Genomic DNA, 25,630 nt, shown 5'->3' on the forward strand with positions numbered 1-25,630 from the left:
GTCAAGCATTCACAACACACACACCTATATCCAGGGCTTCCCCCCCAGCAGGAATTCACTGGAAGTCAGGTGGGAGCCACTGTCATAAAATAACAAGACAGGCATTCATGGTGAGCTCCAGCACCTCTTTTTCTAGAAAAACAGCAGTGTATATATCACTGCTCCATGTCCTCAATGAATGAACTTTTCTTAAAACATGGAGACATGGACACGGAGAAGCACATTTCAAAACGGCATTGTTGAGCTGCTAAACGTAAATAAAAGAATAACCAAAATGATCAGTGGCTCTCTTATATGGAAAGTTACAATGGCCTGACATCACAATAAGCCAGAATACAGCTTATAGTGTCCACAGAAAAATTACTTGCTGCTCAGAGGGAGCTCATGCCTGCTGTGCTCTTCCCTGAATGTTTGTTTTTTAATCTCGAGGCAGGATGACAGCTAAACCAAGGTTGGGTCTACTGTCTCATCTGAATCCAGGATCGTGATTAAGTTATCTCCCGCTTAACTATGACTACAAACTTAGCTGCAGATTGTAGGAGAGACCCGGACTGTGATCCTGAGGTCAAACAACAAGCTAAGCCAAAAATTGGCTTATCTGCTGGGCCACAGTGACCGAAAAAGTCTGGGGAGAAGCAAAGCAACCACAACTCCTGGATTGCTATCACATTCATGCTAAGCCATGGTTTGGCTTAGTGTGTCTTCTGAACATAGCCAGTGTTTGGTGCTTTTACATAAATGGCAGATAAGGGAGACACACTAAAGGGAGTTAAGAACGTGAATGGAGAAGCCCCACCCTTCCCACATAATAATAGAAGCCAAAGTCATCATAATGCTGACTAGCAGGTGGTTCAAGACAGGTGAAGTACTTCTTCAACACAGTTCACCACCACAAAACTCAGCGATGGCCTCCAGGTCAGAAGGCTTCAAAAGGAGAGCAGACAAATTTGTGAAGCATAAGTTTATCAATCGCTGCTAGTCATGATGGCAAAATGGTCTCTACAGGTTCTAAAATATGATGCCACTGAATGTCAATTGCTGTCGAACAACAGCAGAGAGATGGCTATTGGTCTCATGCCTTGCTTTTGAGCTTCCCTGAGACATCTGGTCGGCCACCATGGGAAATGGAATGCTGGACTAGGTAAACCTTTAACCTAAGCCAGAAGGACTATTATTTCCACATGGAATTCCTCAGTTACTGTGGGGGATCACAGGTGCCTAGAATTCTTAAAAGGTCAATACTAGGAACTTGAATTGCACTCACAATGCTGAATCCCGCGGTTGTCAGGAGGGTATAAGGTACACTTCCTTGCAATAGGCTTGCTTTTTTAAAGCAGTTATAACTCCAGCTGTTTAAAAAAGGTGACAATTCCAATTCCACGTGCACAACCCCTTGCCTTTATAAAAACCCTCCTCTGAGACGCCTTTGCTGTTGCTTACTTTCTGACTTCTAGTTCCACCAGAAATTGGGACTTCCTTCTTTCCCCTTCCCCCAGTTTCATAATCTGTTCTTCCAGCACACATTTATTCTCACATCTCTGCTGCTGGGCTGTCGAGAATTTGAGAAAGCCTAGTGTAACCTACCACAATCTTGTGCATTAACCCTGGCAATCCACAGAGCGGTAATCATTACAGAGTAGTTTGGGGCAACACATTTAGTACATTTGAAGGAACCTCCCCCCGCCCTCTCTCTTTCTCTGCATATACCTTCCATGGTGTTTGTGATTATGCTAGCTATACTCATTGCTCTCTCTCTTAGAGTAGGGTCTTCCAAAAAGTCCATGGAAACGTGAAAAGAACTTGATCTTCTTTTTTTCATTTCCGTCTCTGTGGTTGTGGCCTGCAAAAGAGAGGGTGAAATATAAGATCACCCTGAAAGCGGTGGTTGAGCACGGCAGCTTATATGAAGAATGTCTAAGTCTGAAGGCATACATGCGTCATGCTTTTGAGTTACGCTTAATTATTCATGCCAAATCTTAGTTACTTATTGTATTATTAACCTGGTATTTTTTTATTAAAAAAATCTCTTTAAAGTATTTGTAAGAAACATGCTGTCCTCATCTCAGTTACTTCATTGTTATACTTCTCAGATGACTCTCAGGGAACATCCCATGGGTTGCCGTTGCTTTTTAAACTGCCTTGCTTATGTTCATTAGCATTGCAAAGTCCCACTTACCCATACGTTTCAACCCCTATGCATTGATTTCAATGGGATTTGCTTCCAAGTAAAGATGAGCAGGAATTCAGCCTTGGAGAGCATGCTAGACTTTGCCAAATGGGGAAATACCCCCCCCCACAACATACTAGGCGCAAGATCTATGTAAAAGAACCTTTTACTCTTCTCTTTTAAAGAGAACAGTTGGTGGGAGAAGAAATGAATTGGAATTAATCAGTCAACAGCTGTAACCCTAAAATCGTTTACTTGTGAACGTTTCCCACACATAGGATTACAGCATAAATCCCAGGTTATAAATAAAAAATTAGAATGAGAGAAAGAAAAAAGAAAAAAGGCATGTCACTTGCTTATCTTCCGCATTTAAAATGGATAGCAAGCTTTTCATTCAAACCAAATCAAAATAAAAGTTAAAATTAAAATTAAAAATCCAGCATTGTCATGCTTCTCCAAATCAGCACAGAAAAGTCCTATAATTTTTATTGAGATAGCTAGAAAAATATAGTGTGTGTATATGTGACACCAGATATGTGCACATATATTTGTAATTTCAAAAGTGTGTGCATCAATGTGGTAATTGAATATCATATTTACTTTGTCAGCCAAAAATGGAGCATCGGGTTGAAAGATGCATGAAAATGCTAAATATAAAAAGTGAAATTTTGGAGTGATTTTACCAATGTTTGGGGAACCAGAACTTCTAGCCACGTTGTTTGTATGTTGTAATGATGTTCACGAGACAGAATGTAATCAAATTTATGTACAACCAAGGCAGTGTCAGAATCCATATGGTACCAAAAGTTATAACTTCCTCTTAGTTGTGGAGTAAGATGAATTTTTTATTGGACCTGGCCAGATACAATTAATTAATAGCCAGATAAATGTAGGATCCAGCAAGGTTTTCTGAATATAAAACACACAAAACAATATATTTTGCACATTCTCCAGACAATTCTCTCTCTCTCTCTCCACTGCTTGTTTTGCAAATATTATGCTTTAAATTGATTTTGTTAGTATATATAAAAGGTATTACAAGATGCAGGAGCATTCACAGCTTGACCAACCAAGGATCATTCCCAAGGGATTCCATTCTGTAGACACACTGGCTGGTGCATTAAGAAAAGGCCACCATGCCTGAACTATTTAAAACTTCCTTACATTGTCATCAGTAGCTGGTTTATCTATTATCACCTCTGGCAGAAGCTGTCCAACAGGCGATGTAGGAACAGATGGTCCACCAACCAAGGAAACCACCCCATTGCAATCCACAGTGCTGTGCATCTTCCCATTCACTGGAAACACTGCCAGCATCCTGGATGACCTACTGGCCTGACTAATGTTACTGTTGCGCCGTTCACCATGTCTGCGCGGCACAAAAAGGGAATCTCTTCTGCTATCATTATCTTCAAATGTGCTGTGTTCATCATCAGCAAAGTCATTCTCTGATCCAATATCCTTTGCTCTACCTCTGAAGCTGAAAAGGCTCGTTCTGCTGTTGCGCCTTGGGGAAAACAGGGAGCCACGCATGCTCAGCAAAGACTGCAGGGAAACACGGGAGAAAACTGCAGTTAGCTATAGAGTATCTACAGAGGTCCGAAAAAGGATAAGCAAAGTACAGATCCCCCACCTCCCTTTACCCATTGATTCTCTAACACCACGTCGAGTTCCATATTATTATTATCATTATTATATATTAAATTGGTAGACCCAGTGCTTTTTTCTGGGGGGACACAGGGGTATGCATACCCCTAAACATTTTGTGAATCTAACGGGAGAAGAAACTAAAAATTTTAATTTTAATTTTTTTTTTAGTTTCTTCTCTAGCTCAGTGAAATGTCAGCCTCCATTGCTATCCCCGATGGCGGCCTCATTTCCTGTCAGAGTGTTTCCTGAGTCTCAGATGGAAGCGAGCATTTAATGTGTGAAGTAAGAGTTGGACTCTAGCATGGTGATTGGTCAGTTTTGTTGTTACCACCTCCGATGGCAATGGACACCAAGAGCAAGCAGAGGAATCGGGAAGATGTTAGTGCACACAACCTCATGCCAACGTGGAAGTTACTGTGAGCTGTCAGCTGTGTAATATGAGGTAATGCATGTTCTTTGTACTTTGTGGATGATACCCAGCTCTACCTCTCTTTCAAATCAGAACCAGTGAAGGTCCTGTGTGAGTGCCTAGAGGCGGTTGGAGGATGGATGGCAGCTAACAGATTGAGGTTGACTCCTGACAAGGCAGAAGTACTGTTTTTGGGGGACAGGAGGCGTGCAGGTGTGGAGGACTCGATTTATTTTACCCCTTTTAACAAAGTTTACACCCTTACAACACTATCTGGAATCCTTCCCCAAAATTTTACAAAAATATCTTCTAGAGGATTCTTCAAGTCTAGTATCATATGATGTGGCTAAATTCTGCACTTTAGCTATTGAGAAGCGTAAATCTCTTGTATTGAATAACACACTGTGAAGTTCCTTTGTGTAATTGTTTTATCTCTGGTGATGTTGTTGCCGATTTTTCTCTGTTTGGATTTATGATTTTTTGGACTGCTGGCTTTTGCCGTAATAAAACTGACTGACTGACTATAAAATGGTAAATGGTGATTTTCTTGAGTTAAAATGAGAGCGCCCCTAAAAAAAAATTATATAAAAAAGCACTGGGTATACCACATTTATATGCTGCATTTAATTATAAACAGTCTGCCATGCAAAAGAGGTTGTTCTTAGATTAGCAATACCAGAAGGCAATGTACTACGGTTACTACTAAGAGACGGAGAAACGAAATACTCAGATACCTGGTGGGGAGAAGAGTGTTTCCGTTCTAGTGTTAGCCTATTCCCTTCAATAGAGAACCGGCAACCTTTTCTCCTGATGCTATCTTCTGATTCAGATCTATTAAACTCATCTTCGTCCTTTTCCTCTCCTCCAGATTGTTCCCTTTGTTTTCTTTTCTTCCTTCTGTTTCTCCTCTCTTTGGCGCTCTTCGAACTCAACTTGGACACTTCAGAAGAACTTTCAGAAAGCCCTCCTACGCCGCCGCCTGCGCTGGGATCCTTCGACTCAGCCGATGCCGTCGCCGCTGCTGTCACCGCTGCCTGCCGTAAAGCATTTGGGGTTTTATTTTTGCTGGCCTCGTGAAAAGAACAGCGTCTCTAAACTTAAAACACTTGAAAGTCCATAAGGAAAGTCCAAGTGTAGATTTGTTTTTATAAAATCAAAATGGTTCTTTTCCTTATACATATTTGTTTTTGTGCCTTATGCTCCTCCTTACAGGCACCTCCGCCAAATTTTATTTATGTGTTTCTTTTATTTTAGAAAATGTGTACCTTGACTTTTCAACTGAAGGTGCCAAGGCAGCTAACAACCCCCTCCCCCTAATACTGTAATTAAGGTTAAGGTCAGACCAGGGAGTGTGGTACCCTCTTTCCCTCAAACTATGGTAAACACCAGGAAAGGGCATAAAATAGGAAATATATACCATAAAAACCAGACAGAAATATTAGGTAGATTTCTTTTCACAGTATCTTTGGGGGAGCTGGTTGAAACGAAGACAACACCTTTAAGGCACGGCAGCTTTCTAAATGATACATTCAGCTAGAACGGTGTTCAATTATTATGTTCAATTGTTTCCCATCAGAAATATACCTGAGCTGCTTCCTGTTGCTTTTTCAGCTGTTCCAGCATCTGCTGGAACTCGGCCTCCTTCTGCTCGGCTTCTTCCATGGTGGCTTGGTTCTGCTCATCGTAGGCCATGGCAACAACAGCCAAGATCAAGTTGATCAGGTAGAAAGATCCCAGGAAAATCACCAGGACAAAAAAGATCATGTACGTTTTGCCGGCAGCTCGCAATGTCTAGAGAAAACAATAGTGGGTTTGTTTTTTTATTTTTTAAAAAGTAATATATGAGTTTGCAATGCCCTTCCCCATGTGACTCTTGCAAGCCAATACAATATTTGTGCTCAGGTTACTTGCACAGGTTTTGTTTCAAAACCAGCATACGTTAAGCTTTCGCTACACAAATTATCCTCTCACCAGCTGATAAAGGTTTTCCCAGAAGTCCTGAGTCATCAGTCGAAAGAGAGACAGGAAGGCCCAGCTAAACGTATCAAAGCTTGTATAGCCATAGTTTGGATTTCTACCAGCTTTTATACACATGTATCCTTCTGGACATTGACTGAAAAAGAAAAAAAAAGATGTTAGGCTGAAAAACAGTCCGTCATCAAAGCTAGTGAAATGCCTGCTTTGCAATGGATACACATATGGGCATAGCTGAGTGGGTTGGCTCTACCCTGCATAGGAAGTTCCTAACCCAAATTCCTTGCCTTTTTGTTCCTTCTCTCCCTCTTAATCCCTTGGGACCACCAGCTATTTGTTGCTTCACCATCAAACTTTCCTCACATCCATTCAGGATGACAATTAGATGATCCAGTAAGATAAGATTCAACACTGGCTTTCCCATTATTATTTTTAAAAAATGGTCTCTTGCTTCCCATTTCCAATTCAACATATTTAATCAATGACCGCAATCAAATTATTTAAAAAGAAGCCTGAATCAGAGCAGATCAAATCCAACTCTCTAGTTCAGGAGTAGCCAGTGGGGTGCCTTTTGGATGTTTTTGGACTTCCAGCTTCCACCAGCCCTGACCAGCATGGCCAATGGCCAGGGACATTGGGTGCCAGGGTTCAAACACGTCTAGCAAGTGCCATATTGGCTACCCTCTAGCTATATACCATGTCAGGTTATAGTTATCAATTATAAGGTACACAACAATGTTAAAACCTGTTTTTACTTTGTATTTTTGAAAGCTTAATGGTAGGAGGTGGTCTTACCCTGCATCAGAACTGTTGCCACAAAGCAAAGCATCATTTTGTCCTTCCAGAAAGTAAAAATGACCTGTTTGGAAAAAAAAAAATCAAAACATTAGGAGAAAATAACCCAGCACTTTTGAATCATACAGTATTGTGTGTGTGTGTGTGTGTGTGGGTGGGTGGGTGGGTGGGTGGGTGTGTTGCTTCGTGGCTTCATTCCTGGAACCCTTTCAGCAACAATTTTAATGTGGAAAGGAAAAGGGCGGGTGGTGGGCAATCTTACGAGGCTTTCCAAATAGAATGAGGGTATTGAGGACAGACGTAAAAAGACGACAACTTCACTGGATGTTAAAAAGGTCCCAGTTCTATAGAGTGGGCACAATGAAAAACTGGGTCACTGGAACCATCACAAATAATATTGCCTTTAGGGTGCTCCATTGTTTTGTCCCGTAATAAATGGAGGCATCACAAACTTCATCTCATGATAGCAAGTGGTTAAATTTATCCTTCAATCTAATTAATTGACCTCTAGCTTGAGTGAAAGCATAAGGAATTTAGCCAACTCTTCAGCTCATTGTTACATAATAATTTAATACAGAGTGCCTTAGAGCATAAGATGAAACTCATAAACTGGTTCTTGGAGGATCTAACTCCCTAAGAACTATCTGGGGACCTGACCCATGACCCATCCCATAGGCTACAAATACTGTATTTTTCCATGTATAAGACTAGGTTTCCTCTCCTTAAAATAGTGTCCAAAATTAGAGGGTGTCTTATACACTGAGAGTGCCGAGGATGGATTTTCTTAAATCTGAGTCCCCCAAAATACATGGGGGTGTCTTATAGATGAAAAATACGGTACATGGCTTACACCCAGTTGTTGAATCACAGAGTTAATCATGACCTCTGTTGCACCATCATCCCTCAACATACCTGGTCCCAAACTTGAAGCAACCAATATAGAGCAACACTCAATAGCTCAGTTTGCATCTAATAAGCAAATGTGTAGCTTCCTGGAGTAGTTTGGGAGTAGGTTTAGTTATTGACCTGATTTTGGGCAGCCAAGGAAAGTTATGGTAAGAAAAGTAAAAACCTTCTGCCTGCTGTTTGCGTACCAGTTTTTACTGGTGCAAATGTCCACAGAAACTGTCATGGGCACCACATACAACTGAAAATATAGTAGGAAGGGACACTGAGAGCATCAAGGAAGGCCTCTGAGGGCACCCCTGCTCTGTAAGAATCTGTCTGTGGTAATTTCATTCTTTGTGCCAACGGGTAGCAGAAAATTACTACCTGCTTCATTTAGAAATGTGTTATTGTCATGGAAGAGTAATGGTCACAATCACCAAAGTGCTAGATGCAACTGTACTAAGCAGCTTTCTCTTTGAGGCTGGGTGATTCATTCTAATCAAACCTAGTATGCTACATTTATTTATGATACGCAGGCTGTGTCATTCTGCCCTCTACCCTCCTCCCCTTGTCTTCTCTGTAGCTACGACTATACTGAAAGAGACGCAAATAACCACCCTGATTGTGCTGAGAAGTGCTTTGGCACAAGAGAACCAAGAACATCTATATCCAGTTCCTGAACTCAGTCAGCTGTCTGAGGATTTGTGCATACACATCAGCGGAGACACCCAGTCTTGGTGAAACATGGATGGCAAAACAGATTTGCCACACTGTCCAGTGGATGATAAGGCATCACTCACCAAGTGACGATGTATGGAAAACTGGACTGGATCTAGCACCCACAGCCAATTCCCACCCCTATGGTGACTGATATTTGCGTTTTGATGCATGTTTGCGCACATTTTTTGGTTGGAGAACTTCATTGAGAAATTGGGAAAAGTGCAAATTTCAAGCTTCGGCTTGTGTGTTGTTTTGAAAAGTACAGATTCGCATTAAACCATGAAACCAAACTGAATTCCCCCCATCCCCCCACTTAGACCTGCAGCAGCCTGAGAAGTGTGAAAACACACCCTAAACCATTTTAGTCGCTAAATATACACATAATTTTTCAAACTGGCGAAGTCCCCATTCCCCGAGTGGAAAAGCATATGGACGACGATTTCTATAGCTTTCACTGTTTTCCCACAATTATTGCACCTCTTGGGGATGGGTGGGGAGGTGAGGGTTGTTGAGAGGGCACTGTTTACCTCAGAATAGTAATTCTAAGGAACCCGAACAAAATATGCTAAAACATCCCTCTTCCCCACAAGACAAGTACAGAAGAGGCTGGTAGGCGGCTTGCCCTCCTACAGCTTGAACAATTGTGTCATTACAAAGTGTGATTAACATGTTCCCAGAAATGATGAGACTATCGATCCCTTTAGGAAATGGGAGCTGGAACCTTTCTCCTCAGTTTCTCCAGGGGATGCCCTTCCGTGCGTTGTGAATTTCATGTTGTCACAGACATACATTTTAAAATAGACACTCTGCAGCTTAAACTGTTGTGATAGTTGCCTCCAAGTGAAATTAAAGAAGACAAAAAGGGCAAAAAATAGATTTTGGAAGTGCTGCTATTACAAAAAACAAGCAAAACACAAACACACAGTGATGATGTCCTGTTTCCATAAGTGAAGTAGAGAAGTGGCCCATTTCTGGAGCATTTCACAGACTGACATCTGGGTCACCCTTAGTCACTCATGGTGAAATTGACAAAAATTACCATTACTAAAGAGGTATGTTAACTGTGAAAGAGTAAATAAGTTATTAAAACTTAACAGTGGAAGATGTGCTCCTTCTTTGTACATTATTTTTGGGACTTAGGTACCTGAAGGACCACCTCCTCCCATGCCAAGCTGCCCAGATATCAAGATCTTCCACTGAAACTCTTCTGTCACTGCAAGTAAGGCTGGTGGCAACAAAGGAGAGTGCTTTTTTCCATCAGTGGCACCTATCCTGTTCCATCGTGGCTTGGGCCACACAGAGGAATTGGTGGGCAACTTATTTCAGTAAGGTCACATCAAGTAATGTCTCTTCCATACGGTCACATCATGTCAAGTCTTGGTAAGCAGGGTTGTATCAGGCCGAGTCAGGATGATCCGGCAAGCTACGTCCAGATTCTGACAGGCGTTATCAAGACCACAGAAAGCTATCTGTGAGCAATCTTAGCTGGTTCTCCCCTTATTACGGGTCATGGAGGGATGTTGCCCCACTAATGAAACCACTAGAAGCCTTATGAAGTCTGACAAGGCCTGTTTTGCGGGTGGCCTTCCCTCCTTGAGGGAGCTGGCGGTGCTCTTTAAAGGTGCCCTCTCTGGTTCTGAAACTCTTGGCTTCTAGAAGGCTGAGGAGATGGAAACCCTAATGGGGGAAAACCAAACTAGATAAAGTATGTCCTGACTAATGAATAGAAGCAAAAGAATAAAGTTAAAGTATAAAATAAGCATCATGTATTCTATAATATAAGGGACCCAGGTGGCACTGTGGGTTAAACCACAGAGTCTAGGGCTTGCTGATCAGAAGGTCGGCGGTTCAAATCCCTGCCACGGGGTGAGCTCCCGTTGCTCGGTCCCAGCTCCTGCCCACCTAGCAGTTTGAAAGCACGTCAAAGTGCAAGTAGATAAATAGGGACCACTCCAGCGGGAAGGTAAACAGTGTTTCCGTGCGCTGCTCTGGTTCGCCAGAAGCGGCTTTGTCATGCTGGCCACATGACCCGGAAGCTGTCTGCCGACAAATGCTGGCTCCCTTGGCCTATAGAGCGAGATGAGCACCGTAACCCCAGAGTCAGACACGACTGGACCTGATGGTCAGGGGTCCCTTTACCTTTACCTTTTATTCTATAATATAGCCATGAAAAAGTTTAAAAAGTTTACAAAGAACCAATCCATGATCAATAGAACAGGAATAACCAATCTTAAAAGCAAACAAAAACACTGAATGCATAAATTATGTTTATTTAGTGCCCTGGCTTTATTTGTTCTTCTGACGCTACTGGGGAATGGATGGCAGAAGGACCACATCTTCAGGCTGGAAGAGCTCATGAAGAGGTGCTAAATATTCATTCCTGCCTATATCTATTCCCTACCCCCTCAACCTTTGCTTGGCTCCTTTGGGAGCCACAGAAGACTCTCATCTGGGGAACACCCTACCTGAAATCAGTTCTTCACATCACAAGCTAAGATCAAGATGAAGAGAAGGCATGAGCCCTGTTTCAGACAGCACACTAAGCAAAAACAATGGCTTTGCACAACAGCAGCAGCTGGACTTAAGGAGAAGCGAAGTGGTCATCATCTCCTCTCTGGAAGTCTGCATGCTTGCACTAAGTCATGGTTTAGTTTAGCATTATGTGTGAATTGGGTCATAATTCAGTCTGTGGAATATGGCTTAGCCTGCTGTGTCCAAGTGACCTGATTGGGGGGGGGGACTGTAAAAAGGGCTAGCTTCTATTTAGAAAAGCATTAAACTGAGGGGATTTCAACAGCTCCCAGCCTCCTTATGTCATGAATACTTATGTCATGGTTATTTAATCCCCCCACTGCCATATAATATTATTAATTATAATTCTATTGCTATTTAAAATAACAATATAAAATTACATTCTTACTTTCTTCTTGTATGTATGCATTCCAGTCAAACGGTGTGCTATTAAATGTACCATTTTCTCCTAGATTTTCTTCTAATGTGCTATTAAGGTAAGGATCACTTGAATTTGTAGCATTGGCTGGATTCCAATACAAGCATTTATGCCTCAAGTTGCCCATGAACAGCTGGAGCCCTATTAGAGCAAATACACTCAGACAAAATACAGTCAGAATCATTACATCTGACAGCTTCTTCACAGACTGAATGAGGGCTCCCACAATTGTCTTCAGGCCTGAAAGCAGAAGAGCAGTGTTAGGAAGATGACAAACACATATTTTAAAAATACAACATACCCCAGAAACAGTCCCGCCCCCCGCCCCCAATAAAAAAACCATGCAGAAGCCCAAATAAATGACATTGATATTTTATGAACTAACAATGGTTCTATTGCTTGTGAAGATGCGTCTTGTGGAGATGAGGTCACTGGAAGTTTATATTCATTGGACTCGTGAATGAAAATGGGCTGCACTTAATTCTTGAAAACAACTTGTTTTAATGCCAAAACAAGTGATTTTTAATCATGCTTTTCATTAGCTTCATACAGAAGAAATCTTACCATACCAAGATTAAACAATGTTACACAGAAGGAAGTGCTACTGAAATCATTGCAACTTACTCCCACATAAATATGTTTAGGATCCGGGATTGAAGTGTTAGTGGTGTGGATTTTTAAAGAAAATTGTCAACACTTTTAACCCAACCCTCTACTGGAATTAGCTTTATAACATGTTGCTAAGTAAAAGAGTACCGTATATATAACATACTAGGACTTAATGCTAAGAAACTGCGGGTGGTTTGGAAAAAGATAGTAAATTTCCCATGCAACAACCATGCTAATTTATTTATTTTTTTAAATCTTACTGTTTTGCGTTCAATAGTGATTCAGATATTTCAACAAATTCAATTGTGATACGGATATTGGTCTTTGTAAAAATAAAAAAAACCCAAGAGCAAATACAGTTTTACAGTATGCATGGGTAAAAAAAGGTCACAGTTATGATTATGTTTTTTGTCACAGCTTGACCTCAAAGCTTGACATTATATGATGCAAACCACACAGGCTGTGTATACTGCCGTAATCTCATGCAACAACGTGTTAAACGCAAAGGCTGGTTTCAAAAGTAAAGAAGCAAATGGCAAAAAGCAAAGGATCACAATGTTCGTTGCTACCAAAACATGAGTCCTGCTTTTTCTTGAGTGAGCAAGCAACGAGGCTTATGGTGAAGGAATGTGTGTGGTTTGAATTTTCATGAAGTCTGAGAGTCAGCCTCTGTGTTTAACCTAGCTCTCACCTGGGATGACTGATATTGTTTTCAATGCCCGGAGAACTCTGAATGTTCTCAACGCTGAGACATTGCCTAGGTCCACAAACTCTGTCACATATCTGCAATAGGGGAGTTCACACACAAACACAATGACAGGATAAAAAGGAACAGTTGGGAAGCACGAGGGACCTAACACCTTACACCACTTACTTCTTACCTGGGATTACAGAAATAGTTTTCAAAGCTCTCAATACTCTGAAAGTTCGAAGAGCTGAAACATTGCCTAGGTTTACAAATTCTGTTATATACCTGTAGAATCAAATCACAGTTATTCAGCATCAAGGCAGATGTTTTGCTACTTACTTGGGGTCTTTCATCAAGATCCCTTGGGTAACTTTAGTGGAAAAAATTAAATAGCGACACTGAGATGTTTACCTTTCACTGCAGTTTGCTTTTCATTAAGGTCTTTCAGCGGTGATTAGATTACATTTAAATGAAGGGGGGGGTGAGCCACAGTGATTTTACTTGGAAAGCTTAACGTTTTAATTAAAGTCATTTATGAAGAGAAAGGGGAAGGCGTTCCTCTTCTGGTAGGAGGAGGAAATTGCAGGACCTCAAATTACCTTCTTTGTCAATAACTTTACTCCTAGTGTTCCATGAATTCCACAATCGACATTACTAGTTACTTTGCTAGTATTACACCATATATAGATGCACAAAACAAACAAACATACAATGCCACTATCCTTATAAAAGATGGGGAAGAACAAGCAGTGGATTTTTTCTGGAAGAGCAACATTGATGATAGTTTGCAACATGAACTTCTTAAGATACAATCCTGATTCATTGTATGTTATAAGTACCCACAGGACAAAAGAAGAATCTCTAATCTGCTGCGATTTATTTTCTCCAGTCCGGTTGGCTGTAAGCCTGAACACGGGGGTTATATGTTGGCAGCAAAAATAAGCTTGTACAGAGAAGTTTATTCTATATCTATTTGCCTATTCACATTCATATTCCTTGATGTGGTATAACAGTATTATACTGTTTAACATGCACCAGACACTAGAAAATTGCATCCAGTCATTAGTCATTGAATAATCTATTTTCTCCACCCCGATTGATAAAAGCACATCTTATTACCATAAACATCATAGGTTTTTGTATGCTCTCCATGAAAAACAACAACACACAAACAAAACAAAACAAGAAGGGGATGGGCAAGAAAGGAATGTAAAACTTACGCAAATGTAATGACAGTGAAATCCAGCCAGTTCCAGGGATCCCGAAGAAAGGTGAAACCATCTATACAAAATCCTCTTGCAAGTATTTTTACAAGTGATTCAAATGTATATATTCCTGTGAATGTATACCTGGGGGAAATAGTCAAAATATTCATTGTTAATTAAAATGTTGCGTTTTTAAATAAACAAATAAATCTGGGCAAACAAATCTTTTTCTAAGACTGTCAAGTCATCATTCATCTCAGGTATCTGTTTTCAGAGCCATGCTGTCTTTGAACATGGACTTTCCATTTAGCGACTATAGGACAATGCCTGTCCATAGACCTAGCCCTCTATTGGTAGATCTGTTCCCCTTTTGAACTGTCTAAGCAAGTGGCCACCACCTCTTGTGGCATAAAGATAATCATACATAGCAGGAAGAAGGCTCCACTGCAACCACTGACAGCCCATTCCCTTGCGCGGTAAGTCTTCTTTAAGCATTAAAACTTACAATTAAGGAAAACGTATGAGTACGGACCTGGGCCATGCCAAGTGGCCCATGTGCCCAACATCCAAGCATACAGTACAAAGGCAGCTTTCTTCTTAGACTTCTACACAATATGAAACCTTAAGCAACAGGGGTTCTAGATTGTACAATTGATGTATGGGTAGAAGTTCCCTCCCTGCCTTCAGAAGTTTGCGCTGCATGTGTGGATGCCCAGTTCCCTACACGCTTGTTCTCCTTATCTGTAAGTACAGTCATACCTTGGGTTATGGCCACTTCAGGTTGTGTGATTTCGGGTTGCCACTGCGCTGAACCCGGAAGTAACGGAAAGGGTTACTTCCGGTTTTGGTGCTTGTGCATGCACAGAAGCGCTAAAGTGTGCTTTGCGCATGCACAGAAGCACTGAATTGCATCACGCATGTGCGCAGACGCAGTGCTGTGGGTTACGGATGCTGCGGGTTGCAAACGTGCCTCCCGCACGGATCGCGTTCGCAACCCCAGCGTCCACTGTATAATGCCTGAACAGGCCTTGACTGTGCAAGAAGAGGTGGATCCCCTCCAGCTCTGTGTTCCTGTGAGCTCACTGCATCCTAGCCTACAGGATGAAATCCTAAAATGAGTGGCTGAGAAGTATGAAAACAGTTTCACTACCTTAGCCAATGCCCTGCTGAGTTCATGTTGGCAGGGCAGAAGTGAGGATGGAGTTGGATGAAGGCTCTTGCATTTCTCAAGCCATTCCTGCTCTTTTTTTTTTTAAAAAAAAAATGCATTTATGTTGGAAGGGGAAGAATATGTCAAATTTTCCCTCCTGTGGTGGTATTAGGGGCCCAGGAGAGACTTCAGATCCTTTCGATCCAAGCTGCTCCCTGGTACCCGCTCCCCAGCACTCCATCCCTTTTGGCCATACCAACACTACAGCTCTGATATTGGTTGGGCCAGAGCTTTGGAGGAGCTAGCAAGGAGAGGGAATCTCTGTCCCTGAGGAATAGATCTGATCTATCCTACGGCCTCCAGAATTCCCTTCCAGGGACCATCAAATTGCACCTTACATCTATCTAAAAAAAAACGTTATTAGCTCCAGTAGAATTCAGTCCACAACAGAGCATGCAAACATGCATATTAATAATATTCAACTTACTCTACATTCTTTGTCCATTCAGGAGGGTTACTTAGGGTCATAAATACACAGTTGGTCAAAATAGTGCACATAATGAGCATGCTGAATAATGTAGATTATATCATTAAGGAACATACAGCGGGAAATCATATCATTATTGATCAACAAAACACAAAAACAATGGGATGTTCTGTTTTTATTAAATCAATACATTTGTTTAAAAAGCAACTATGGGACAATACATTAACTTCTTATATTTTTTTTTAATCCAGGACTATAGTAAATGTGGATAAGGGCAGACATTATTTACATAAGGGGAAACAATAGAATTCATTTCCACCAAAGACCATTAGTCACTTGAGTCAATGTTCCTTAGACAGAACTATCTCAGAACCCATACAGATTATGCCTCAGGCAGCCACAGAAGAAACTGAGGCCTCTGAAAATTTGTTTTTTTTTTAATTAAAAAATATTGCAAGTAGCACAATCACTAAACGTTTGCAGATGTAGTGAAAATTGCAATAGCTTAGGTGAATATGAAAATATATAGAATGACCCCAGTAGAGCTTTCAAATCGTAAGAAAACAAGTGTACTCTATATGGGATGTGAATAGCAAAGTATTTTGAAAGGGAAAGCTGTGATATACATGCAGCTGCTGTGCAAAACTGGTGCTATCCATTGAACTGCGAGTTCCAGCAAAATGAATGTAGATGCTGAAACTCACAAATTGGGATAGGGTGTGCCAAAAATAGAGGAGTATTTGCCATACAACATGGGTAGCTGATGGGATGCCCTCCAAATGTTGCAGAACTCCAGTTCCCATCATCCCTGACCATTGGCCATGCTGGCTGGGAATGATGGGAGCTGGAGTGCAGCGACTTCTGTAAGGCGCCATGTTGGCTGCCCATGGCAAGAGTCAGATTTCTTCTGGCTCAAGCTAAAAAATAAATAAATTCCATCTTTAATTAAAACACAAGAACATAAAAATAGCCTGCTGGATCAGGCCAATGGACCATCGAATCCAGCATCCTGTTCTTACAGTAGCCAACTGGATGCCTGTGGGAAACTAGGAAGCAGAACATGAGCACAAGAGCCCTCTCCTCTCCCGTGGTTTCCAGCAAGTGGTATTCAGAAGCATTGCTGCCTACAACCATGGAGGCATTGACAAAGCATTGGATACAGCATTAACATTAACCATCTGGCCACTCCCCCTGATTGGGCTTGCAGTTGGGTGCTTAAATGGTAAGCCTAGCATCTTCCAGGATGCTAGGCTTACCATTTAACATCCTCATGTTCTAAGGATAAAGGTAAAGGGACCTCTGACCATTAGGTCCAGTTGCAGACAACTCTGGGGTTGCAGCGCTCATCTCGCTTTATTGGCTGAGGGAGTCGGCGTACAGCTTCCGGGTCATGTGGCCAGCATGACTAAGCCGCTTCTGGCGAACCAGAGCAGTGCACGGAAACGCCTCCCCGCCGGAGCAGTACCTATTTATCTACTTGCATTTTGACATGCTTTTGAATTGCTAGGTTGGCAGGAGCAGGGACCAAGCAACGGGAGCTCGCCCCATTGCGGGGATTCGAAACGCCTACCTTCTGATCGGCAAGCCCTAGGCTCTGTGGTTTAACCTACAGCGCCACCTGCGTATTCTAAGGATACAACATTTTAAAGGATTTTATCAATGGTGTCATACTACAGTAGCTGAATGGGAATTCACACCAATTACATAACACAAATAAAGTTCAAAAGGTAACGTGGGTGCCGAAATTTCAAAACTGACCGGAAAGCTCAGGAATCATGAAGACCAAAACTTTAATAAGGAATGGGAATTTTTTTTATAATTTATCTTGGAGACCACTGTAAACAGGTGAAAACATTAGCAGGATTGCAACAACGCTTGTAATGTAACAGGTATTATGGAGATAAAGAAGTTATAAAAAAAAATGGAGTACTGGAAAAAATGCAGTAGAAAAGATTTAATAACAGAACCAATGGAGGAGAAGGTGGGAAGTCCAGAGATTCAGAGGAATCTCTTAATTGTGGATATGTGTTGTGTTTTTTTTTATAATTTTATACTTGTAAAATCAAATAAAAATTATTTCAAAAACTAAACAAAAGCATACACACAAAAGGTAACGTGGATGGAGCTGTGGTCTAAACCACTGAGCCTCTTGGGCTTGCCAATCAGAAGGTCAGTGGTTTGAATCCCCACGATGGGGTGAGATCCAGTTGCTTTGTCCCAGCTTCTGCCAACCTAGCAGTTCAAAAGCACACCAGTACAAGTAGATAAATAGGTACTGCTGTAGCAGGAAGGCAAATGGCATTTCCATGCACTCTGGCACTCACCACGGTCCTCCGTGCACCAGTAGTGATTTAGTCGTGTTGGCCACATGACCTGGAAAGCTGTCTGTGGACAAATGTTGGCTCCCTTGGCCTGAAAAGCGAGATGAGCACCGCACCCCAGTCACCTTTGACTGGACTTAACTGTTCAGGGGTCCTTTACCTTTTCCTCATACATTCCAATGCACGTGCATCTTACCTATGCAGAAGGTCCAATGACAGCTGTCATTGAGGTCAGTGTTAATCAGATTTGTGGGAGCACCATATGTACAGTAGAGCTTTGATACCCAACTAGAGTAATGAAATAACCTGTATGCTCTATTGCTTTAAACTAATCTATTCCATAGGTATTTGTGACAGGGTAGGAAGGTGATTCCAGAAAGACTTTTGAGAATTTTGTTAAGCAAGTTAGAAACATTTTCATTTTAGACCTAATCATGTAAAATAAGAAACAGGGATGGTCATGAGGCAACTGAAGAACACATCTGTACATTGCTATCTTATGAAAACAAGTGAACAGTTTTAAAAAAACAACAACTGGAAAAGGATATGAATGTACCAAAATCTTAATAGATATTTTTCTAATAGGGTTGAAAGGAGTTAAAATGTATAGGGCAGGAGTGGCACTGAATCGGAAAATTGCCTTTCCTCTATTCAATACTATAAAAGTCTGGAAGAAAGAAGAAAATATGTGAGAGCAATTTAAAGTCATGCAGTTCTACAATCATCTTTCATTATTGATTTCCCCCAGTGATTAAAAAAGACAACCAGTCACTGTGCAGAAATCCTTTCCTGTCAAAAGCTGCATTGTTACTACTTACCTGATAAACAGGACATTATTTACTATGTAAGAGTATTCGTTTCCCTCTGCAGATGCATTTTCCTCTTCATATTGTTGTTATATCGTTTGTTTGCTGTTCTACTCAAACACCTTTTGGTAGAAAAGTTGTTAGCTGGCTCACATTTTACAATGCATTTGGAAGCACCTCATGCCTTGTGCGTGAAGGCCATCTCTGAGAACCTTCTATTGGGGAGGGTCTTACGTTGTTGCTGAACTGCACCTATGTAGCCCTCTCCCTACACTTCCTCAGAGGTTAACCTGAGAGGTACCCGAGCCATTTGGTATTCTGGACAAACTTGAAGACAACAAATATTTTCCCTCCCATGTACACAAGTATACTGATGTTTCAGTCTTTGGAGAGTTGCATAGGTTTCACTCTTTTACTCCTTAGAAGAAGAGCAGAAACAGCCACCAATACCTCTTTCTCCTCTGTACTCAAGCACTGTAACAAATTGGGAAAGGGCTCTTTTTGCTATAGCATTTATCACTTTTTAAACGACCATCCCAGTTTATCGAAATCCCAAAGCTAATCAACTGAATAATCCAGTCACTATAAACTTTTCCCTCCAAGAACCATATTATTTGACTGCTTATGGTGGCAGTTTGGCACAGATTTGAATTGCCCATTTTTGCATGCTGCTCCTTAACAAAACGTAGCTTTAAGAAATCAACCACAATGACTCCAGGGGAATTATTGGATGTAACACTGTATCAGAAGCCTGAAGTGCCTTTTTTTGCACTCTTCATTTGATAAATCAAACAATGTGATGTCCACTGCCTCTCTGGTGCCAGGGCAGGGATCTTCTGAGGATACTGTAGCACAAGGCTTTGCAATATAACAGACACAACAGTTGGTGATTCACCATGCAAATTGCCAGGACAAGCAGCCTCTGGGCATACTTAGAGTGTCTTGCTGGAGTTTCCTGCACTGTACAAGGAAAGGAAGTTTCTGAATGTACACAGAGGGTTGTGTTCACTGTTAGGCATACTCAGGGTAGACCCATTCAAATAAAAATGGCTCAGGACCATTAATTTCAATGGCTCTGCAATGAGTAGTCAATAGTGGGATACAACCTAAAGTGGCTTGTCCCCAAGGAGAAATGTAGTCACCAAGTCACCTGCATAGTACAAGAGAAGGAAGCCTCTGGGCATGCACTCAGCACAATAAAACTAACTGAGCATTAGTTAGTTATGGGCAGACTTCTGGTACATCAATAAATTTGCAGGATTTTTTTGTTTTTATTTTAAAGGCATGTGGGCATCAAAAGGGGAGGGAGCAAAGAAACTAATGTGCCCTAGCCACAGCTTCTGTGTGTAAATCTGGCAATGATTTAACAGCTGCTCATGCTTCCTACAGAGCATGCAGGTATGGACGCTTGCAAAGCAACGTCTACAAAAGTGCTTTTAAGAAACCACAAACTGCAGACTTCAAAGGCTGACATGTGTGTACACAGCCTGAGGAAGCATCATTTGAATCAAATGCAATATTGCATATCAACATGAGAAGGCATATGCACCTTCATCGTAATGATAACATGAACATATCTTGCTGAGTTGGGAATTTCCCTTTCCAATTTCAAAGAGGAGGAACAGGTATGCAGGATAAACAAACCCATCACCCCCTCTAAAAAGTTTTGCTTCTTCCCAACCGGTAGAATTTGTTTCCTCTGTGAAAATGTCCTTGGACAATTTAACAACAGTAATTAGCAATGGAATAACTAACTCAGGAGAATACCTTGCCAAAGCTGTTGTTCCTGTGTACATGCAACCAGTCACAGGTGAAGAAACTCATAACTAACCAAAGGAAGGAATGTGTCTTATACTCACTAGGGTTTTAGATGGCAGTCCTTCCAAGTCCTATCTTGAGATGCCTAGGACCGAATCTGGGATCTTATGTTAGCACAGTAAGTATTCTACCACTGAACAATTACCCAATGCCAAGTTTATTGTATTAGTTTCCCTAGCTTGCTTGTACAGTTTGACTATTTCAAAACAAGTGTCATTTTCCCCTAGGATGTCCTTTAAATGTCAGGAGAGAATAAGTGCCATGTACAAGCCAGTATTCCATAGATCAGTTGTGACACTCATAACTAGCTGCCTTGTATGTGCATGCACAGAACACCCTTAACATTATTCCATTTTTCACAAGGAATCTTTTTGATTGCTGTGATTTGACCATACCATCTGGCCAAGCTGCCTTTTGTTTCAGTGAGTATATTCTTTATTTCAGTTAGACAAGCTACCCAGGGAAGGAGCATGATGTGCACCCCACAAGAGGTTCTACACCTCTCCTAACATCCCACACACCGCCCCACACTCAGCTTTCACCCGTGGCTCCTAGAAGCTGTCAACATACAACAGAGGCCACGTCCCAGGAAACGACTTCGACAGGCTGGTTAAACCAGGTGAGGATGACTGATGGGTATCAAAACCTCAGTGAGTTGGGGATTTCTCCTGCATGTGAATACAGGCTCCAGCGGATTGAGCAGACAAGACTAACAATGGGTCCGATCGTCAAGAAGGTGGTTTCTGCTTGTGCTGCAGAGGGAAATGAGGGGCTGATGGGGCTTGTCAACCTGAGAAGGTAGCCCAACTAGGAGAAGGAAAACTCTGATCCTAAACTTCCACTGCCTTGCTGGATATCTTTGGGAGAAGAAAAGGCTAAGGAGTAAAAACCTACACAAATCTGGAGCCGAGTCCATAAGGCAGTTGGACGGCGCCTTGTACAGCTCCTTCTGGTAACTCCTGCAGCAGCCAAGCTGGTGCCTAACGTACTGCTCTGCTTTCCTTTGGACCGCATCAGTGAGACCGAAAGAGAGGTCTTGTCATCTGGGCAGCCTAGGACTTCGATGCACACCGTCCAGTCTATGATGTATAAAACCTGCTGCTTTTATTTTATTTTATTTTATTTTATTTTATTTTATTTTATTTTATTTTATTTTATTTTATTTTATTTTATTTATATAGATGTAGAATAATTGTCAGCAAACAATTCAAACACCCAGCTAATCAATGGTCTCAGCAAATATGAGAAGCTAATAACCAGTCATTTGGTCTATGGAACAGTGTGTGTGTGTGTGTGTGTGTGTGTGTGTGTGTGTGTGTTAGCTATCACTGTTGTCTCCCGCCAGCTTTTTGCTAGATAATTTCCCAGCAGAGTTGAAATACGAATAGTTTTCGATGTACCGATTGAGAGCAAATGCTTAACATCCTTGCAGTGCAATCAATTGTCCTTACCCATAAATGCTGGTTTTTTTCAAACCTGGTAGATCACAACTAACAAAGATCCCAGAAAGACACCGGGGGGGGGGGAGGAATTGTGGGCTGTGTGCCTGACTGCAGGGAAATGGAAAAGGAAAGGGACAGTGTAAAGCGCTTGATATGAAACACTCACTTTTTGGTTAAGATAAAATGGGTCCAGGTCTTCCAAGGGAGTAGCCACCATGCCAGGAGGTATGTCTCCATAAATAAATGGCAGTGATTTTCCAGCCTCCAAGTCACTACTGGGCTTTGGGCCATTTTCGTCGTCGTCTTTACGGTCTTGTTTGGGGTGCTTAGCCTTCTCTGCAGCAATGCGTTGCTCAATAGCTGCAAGAGACTCTCTAGTGAAGTAGTGGAAGCTGTCAGGTCCTGGTGGTACAAGCACTGGCTGCTCCATCTTTTCATCCTGCTCATTTTAATTACCATTTATTCTCCTGCATAAGGAAGTACTGCATAAGGAAATGGGCAGGGAAGGAAGGAAGGAAGGAAGGAAGGAAGGAAGGAAGGAAGGAAGGAAGGAAAAGGCGAAGAACAGAAATTACTAAGCAGGGAAGGAACATTTCCTCCACCGACTCTTTTCGATGCAAACAAAATCTTGCAAACAAACGACAGTACTACGTTGTCAAAAAGAACTTTCAAAAGAACGAGACTTTGGACTTCCAAGACACCATCCATCAACCTGCCTTGCTGCTGTGCACTCTCCATTTCCTTCAGCGAGATTTGCCTGTGGTTCAGAACGGTATCTGTTTTTCCTCTGGCAGGACTTCCGGACTGTTAATTATTATTTATTGGTTACTCTTTGTTAAATTTATATACTGCCCTATATACCCGCAGGTCTCAGGGCGGTTCACGGGATAACACCAGAATATAAAAACCACAAAATACGTAATCGAAATAGAACAAAAAACAACCCAATAACCCAATTTTGATGGGTGGCATAACCAATCAAAATCGATCGGATGAAGCTTTTCCCGGCATGCAGATCTAATGATGGGGAAATTGTGAATTTCTTCTTGTTGCGGAGCTGTCAAAAGACACAGGGACCTTACCATAGGGTTCTCATATAAGCCCACTGGAATGAATGGAGATTGCCCCGCAGCAATGCACAATAGTTTGGGATCCTAAAAATAACTTATTGATATGCCAGCTACTTGAGACAAAGCACTGAGCCGTTCTAAAAGCTATCTGATCTTAAAAAAAACAACCAACAACAAACAAACAAAAACTCCAAGCAAACTGAAGTATTATTGGAGGGCACAGTGTTTTACTGCAAGCAATATTTTATTAATTACGAAAAATAAGAATGCTACCCTGCTACAGAATCCTAGGGGGGAACACATGGGTTAATTAACAAAAGGGTCTAATTCAGTGACTTCTTGGAACACTTGATTTCAGCTGGGTTGATCCTGTGAAGATATTTTCAGAATCAGGTCAGAGCAAAACCCAGCCTTGCATTCTCCTCTGCAAAATGCAGGCAGGAAAAAAAATACAGCAGATAGTTGGGGAGGGGGTTGGGGGGCGGAGACACGTTCCCACTACAGTATGTGGCTCTTGCAGAGTACTCCTGAGAGCACACATGCTTGTTATAGTTGGAAACCGCAGCATATGCTCTTAATTCCTTTTAATGGATTTGATATTTTGGAAATATGCTTAAGAGCGGAAAGAGATGAAGCAGTGTCACAAATACCGTATGCAGCCAAAAATCAGCATGGCGACAGAGGGAGGTGGGGTGGGGGAAACACCAAGTGCTGAGGAAAAACTGCTTGTGGTGCACCTTTTATGCTGCTGAGTGGTTTCTTTATTTCTTTCTGGTTTTTGCAGGCTGGGTTTTCAAATGTGAATTTGGACAGAGAATAGCACATCCTCCCCACCCCCACCTCCTCTGAGAGACTAGAGCGTCTGCAGTCTCCACCCATTGGCAGGATGCCTTGAAGAAGGCCTGCTCGTTAGTGCCAGACCTAATACACTCGGGCAAAAGCCGGAGATGAACAACAGCAGCAGAGAAGTGCAAAAGGAAAAGAGGGAGACAGAAGGTATGAGGAGAGCAGAGAAGCAATGCTGGATCAGAAGGATGGAAGCGTGTGCCAATTCATTTTAAAGGCATGGGGAAGGATGAGAGAGGGGGGGGGGACTGGGATATCTATGGAGAGGGGAAAGGAGGGAAGAGAGAAAAGAGGAGATGAAGAAAGGACAGGAAAGAGGGAGTGAGAAGAGAAAAGGTAACAACTTTTTTCAATTGTGTAAGAGAAAGAAAAAAGCAATTGTTGGAACGTTCAATGAAAAAGACATAGAACTTCCAAGTAGAAAGACCAGTGAGGTATTAGTTACAGGTAGGTAGCCGTGTTGGTCTGAATAGTCAAAACAAAATAAAATAAAAAATTCCTTCCAGTAGCACCTTAGAGACCAACTAAGTTTGTTCTTGGTATGAACTTTCATGTGCATGCACACGAGGTATTAGAATGATTTAGGGGGGGGGGGAAGGGGGCGTTGAAAACTGTCCTTTGGTTGTGACCATTTTGTTTGACGTCAAATTGCAAAACAAAGGAAGGAAGGAAGGAAGATCTGCACTGAAAATCTTTGTTTTATTGCAAGTGTTGGGGGGGGAAGGGTTGGGGTTTTTTTGTTTTTGTTTTTTGCTTAATGGCAAAAGGAAAATCCCTACACTGCAAAAAAAAACAACAACAAAAAGAGCTAATGGATCCTTAATGCACATGCAAAGTAAATAAATCCTGAATTTCAAAGGTCTCCTTTGACCATGTCTGTTAAGTAGACGAATCCCAATATACTTCAGGTTTAACATCTGAATTGACATTTAAAGGACTATATAAGGGTGGGTCACTTAAAACAGCAATTCCAACTTTTCTAGATGGATTATAAGCCAGATGGAATCAGTAAGCACTATATATTACAAGACTACCTGAATTTTCACATGGAGACTGTAATTGGTTTAGGAGTTTTGCAATGTCCCAGTTACATTTTTCAATCATTTTAGAAACTCATACAAATGCTTACTTTTTTGGGGTGGGGTGGGGTGGGGTGCGAATATGGACTTGTAATAGAACAGAAACGCCAAATGATCAGCAGTATCGGTTGAATAAATCAAACTACATGTGAGCATTATTAAAAAGAATTCAGTTTACTTCTATACTCACAAGCACAAACTGACAATAGGACGGAATTGGTTGCCCTAAAACTCTTAACACAGATTTTAATTTTTTTTTTTTTAAGTAACAAGGCATAACTCAAAATTTGGAACCTTTGTTGGTGATGATACAAGGTTCTTGGCAGCCATTGGTGCATGAAAGGATGGGTCAGCACTCTTGGTTGGCTGTGACCGTTGTTCCAAGAAGTGACCTTATAGGAAGCACTTTGCTTCTTCTGTTCATACTACAGCATCAGAGAATGGTGCAAAAGGGAGGTATAGAAGGAAGGAAGAGAGGAGGAAGGATGATGTTGCAGATGTTCAAAGTCCTGGAACAGAGAATCTGGCCTCATTCACACACATTGCGCTTGTGTTA

General features: G+C 41.6%; 1 protein-coding gene across 4 annotated transcripts in view; it reads right to left on the bottom strand.

Annotated features, from left to right (window-relative positions):
• LOC117056231 (sodium channel protein type 1 subunit alpha) overlaps nucleotides 1-25,630 on the bottom strand; it is a 94,028-nt gene that overhangs the window by 24,250 nt on the left and 44,148 nt on the right. Inside the window, exons 2-13 of one of the 4 annotated variants that reach the window (XM_033166414.1) lie at nucleotides 22,246-22,561; nucleotides 18,562-18,680; nucleotides 15,693-15,782; nucleotides 14,071-14,199; nucleotides 12,854-12,945; nucleotides 11,524-11,793; nucleotides 6,996-7,059; nucleotides 6,198-6,339; nucleotides 5,811-6,017; nucleotides 4,961-5,260; nucleotides 3,365-3,712; nucleotides 1,708-1,840 (exon numbers count right to left, since the gene is read on the bottom strand). In XM_033166414.1, coding sequence (XP_033022305.1) covers nucleotides 1,708-1,840; nucleotides 3,365-3,712; nucleotides 4,961-5,260; nucleotides 5,811-6,017; nucleotides 6,198-6,339; nucleotides 6,996-7,059; nucleotides 11,524-11,793; nucleotides 12,854-12,945; nucleotides 14,071-14,199; nucleotides 15,693-15,782; nucleotides 18,562-18,680; nucleotides 22,246-22,509 — 2,158 coding nt within the window. In that variant the 5' untranslated portion in view covers nucleotides 22,510-22,561. Of the gene's footprint in view, nucleotides 1-1,707; nucleotides 1,841-3,331; nucleotides 3,713-4,960; nucleotides 5,261-5,810; nucleotides 6,018-6,197; nucleotides 6,340-6,995; nucleotides 7,060-11,523; nucleotides 11,794-12,853; nucleotides 12,946-13,043; nucleotides 13,136-14,070; nucleotides 14,200-15,692; nucleotides 15,783-18,561; nucleotides 18,681-22,245; nucleotides 22,562-25,630 lie in introns of all 4 variants that reach the window. The other 3 variants (XM_033166394.1, XM_033166422.1, XM_033166404.1) reach the window with 3 other exon arrangements.

This window comes from Lacerta agilis, chromosome 1, assembly GCF_009819535.1.
Source record: "Lacerta agilis isolate rLacAgi1 chromosome 1, rLacAgi1.pri, whole genome shotgun sequence".
Lineage (NCBI taxonomy): Eukaryota > Metazoa > Chordata > Lepidosauria > Squamata > Lacertidae > Lacerta > Lacerta agilis.